Source organism: Lipomyces arxii (genome assembly GCF_038497795.1).
Source record: "Lipomyces arxii strain Phaff 12-163 unplaced genomic scaffold V1512scaffold_46, whole genome shotgun sequence".
NCBI lineage: Eukaryota > Fungi > Ascomycota > Lipomycetes > Lipomycetales > Lipomycetaceae > Lipomyces > Lipomyces arxii.
Genome location: NW_027117745.1, coordinates 9,481 through 11,381, shown reverse-complemented (window position 1 = coordinate 11,381; position 1,901 = coordinate 9,481). Strand labels below are relative to the sequence as shown.

General features: G+C 37.7%; 1 protein-coding gene across 1 annotated transcript; it reads right to left on the bottom strand.

Moving 5' to 3' along the window:
• Positions 1 to 748: 748 nt before the first annotated feature.
• On the bottom strand, positions 749 to 1,901 carry V1512DRAFT_293505 (uncharacterized protein; the record flags this gene model as incomplete). The annotated part of the gene is made up of 5 exons (XM_066918336.1): positions 749 to 776; positions 803 to 1,156; positions 1,210 to 1,519; positions 1,576 to 1,818; positions 1,893 to 1,901. The coding sequence occupies 4 exons, from the start codon at positions 1,899 to 1,901 to the stop codon at positions 1,137 to 1,139; spliced, it is 582 nt and encodes a 193-aa protein (XP_066768992.1). The 3' UTR covers positions 749 to 776; positions 803 to 1,136.

The following is a 1,901-nucleotide window of genomic DNA, read 5'->3' as shown; positions in this document are numbered from 1 at the left end:
ATTTAGAATATCTTTGTACAGGTAAGTCGATTTATGTTGTAGTTTTTATTGTGTTAATATATCTCCTTTGTACAGTGACAAATTATATAAAAAAAACCCTGACACAATACCCACAAACCTGAACACAGTATCATATGCAAATGTGTGTTTCAAGATTCACTTACTACTCTGCTTCTGTATAATACTTCCGCTGACTACTCTGATCTATCTTGTTCTTACAATAGACTTTCTTTCTCACACACTGTAACTATATCATACTTAATATAATATCTTCTCGTATTATAAAGACCATTCTTACCTTATCGTACTTTGTAAATTGAAATTCAATTTATTCTGACTGACTGTTCACCCTACTAATTCTACCCAGACTAGACTTCATTGTCATACCTCCAGTCCCGAAGAATCAACTAACCACGCTATCATTTATTATAGTTTTAGATACACCCCTCTACTGTTCTAACAACTTAACAATGGTAGCGCTTGTCGTGAACGCGTGACGGTCCATTCCATGTCACGTTATAGTCAGTACTACTTACTAATGCTTATATAGTCATAACGTAGGGTGTATATTATAGAAGAGTTAAATGTAGGTTTGTTCGTTGCACTTTGTATTGTTACATGTGTTATTTCTCGAAACTTTACTACATTCAGAGTTGATTAAAATTTGACTTTTGCTTATTTAGAGTTGGGACATCCGCATTTGCCATAAAGCTTTATAGTGTCTTGTCCGGTTTCTTTGTAGCTGAAATCGCTTAAGATTTGATTAGAATATATATATAGTTAGGGAGTTGTATATATATATATATATATAAATATAGTTACAGGGTTATTACATAGTAATATATTTATTTTAGTTTATTGTAGATGAGCAGTATTATGAAGAGCGCAATAACAGACAGTTTACTACAGAATACAGAAACACAGTAGTCAGTAGAATGAGGAATATTACACATATTCCAACAATTTGCACAGACCCAACCACAAAAATTCCAGCCGGCGTTCTTTTATTCTGACTTTCATCTGGACTAGAACCTAGAATCTCTTTTTGGTCCTCAAGAAAAGCCGCAAACTCGTCTTTTGTCCAGATTTCAAGATGGCGACTCAACGACATCGCGTCAATCTTAGCTCTATTCAGTTCAACCCGATTCGGAGCCACCTTTACGTGATGGTGTTAGTATCAGGATGTGTACGTAATAATTAATGACTTACCAATCTCCTCGTCTTCGTCGTCCAATTCGCGCTCAGCTAGACATGTCTCCAAATCCGAGCTCGAAGTAGAATCACTGTCGTCGTGAACGTCATGAACTTCGTGGTCCTCGCCAACGTCGTGAACCTCTTGAACGTAGTGAACGTCATGAACGTCGTGAACGTCATGAACTGTGAGAAATGGTCTCACTTGTAGGTTTATTAACAGTATAGTACTCTTATGTAGATTGTAATAGACTCTACTAGCAATTTCTAGCACGGACTCGCCGCTCGCCACCTGTGAAAAAGTTTCATCGTAGTCCAATCCTGGTCGCTGTCCAAACCCTTTTGCGACTAGTCTCGCCTTATATCTGTCTAAATCTCCATTACCTTTAAACTTTTTTTGAACAACCAGCGGCAATCAACCGGTGTTTTCCCGACTGGCAATTCCTCAATTTCCCACGTTCTGTATTTGATTAAAGATTGAAATTCTTCATCGCACGCTTTAATCCAGCTCTTTTTATCAGGACGATTAAGTGTTGCGGACCGGTAGTCCGTTTTGTATTTATTATTCGTAGAGTTGTTCGTAGAGTTTGTAGTTTTGAGTTTGTAGATTTCCCTTCTTGCAGACTTCTGAGTTCAGCGAAGATTCAGGACTGCGTTGTGCGGTGTGACAGGAACTGTGAGAGATCATGAGACAATCAAACCTTCGACAT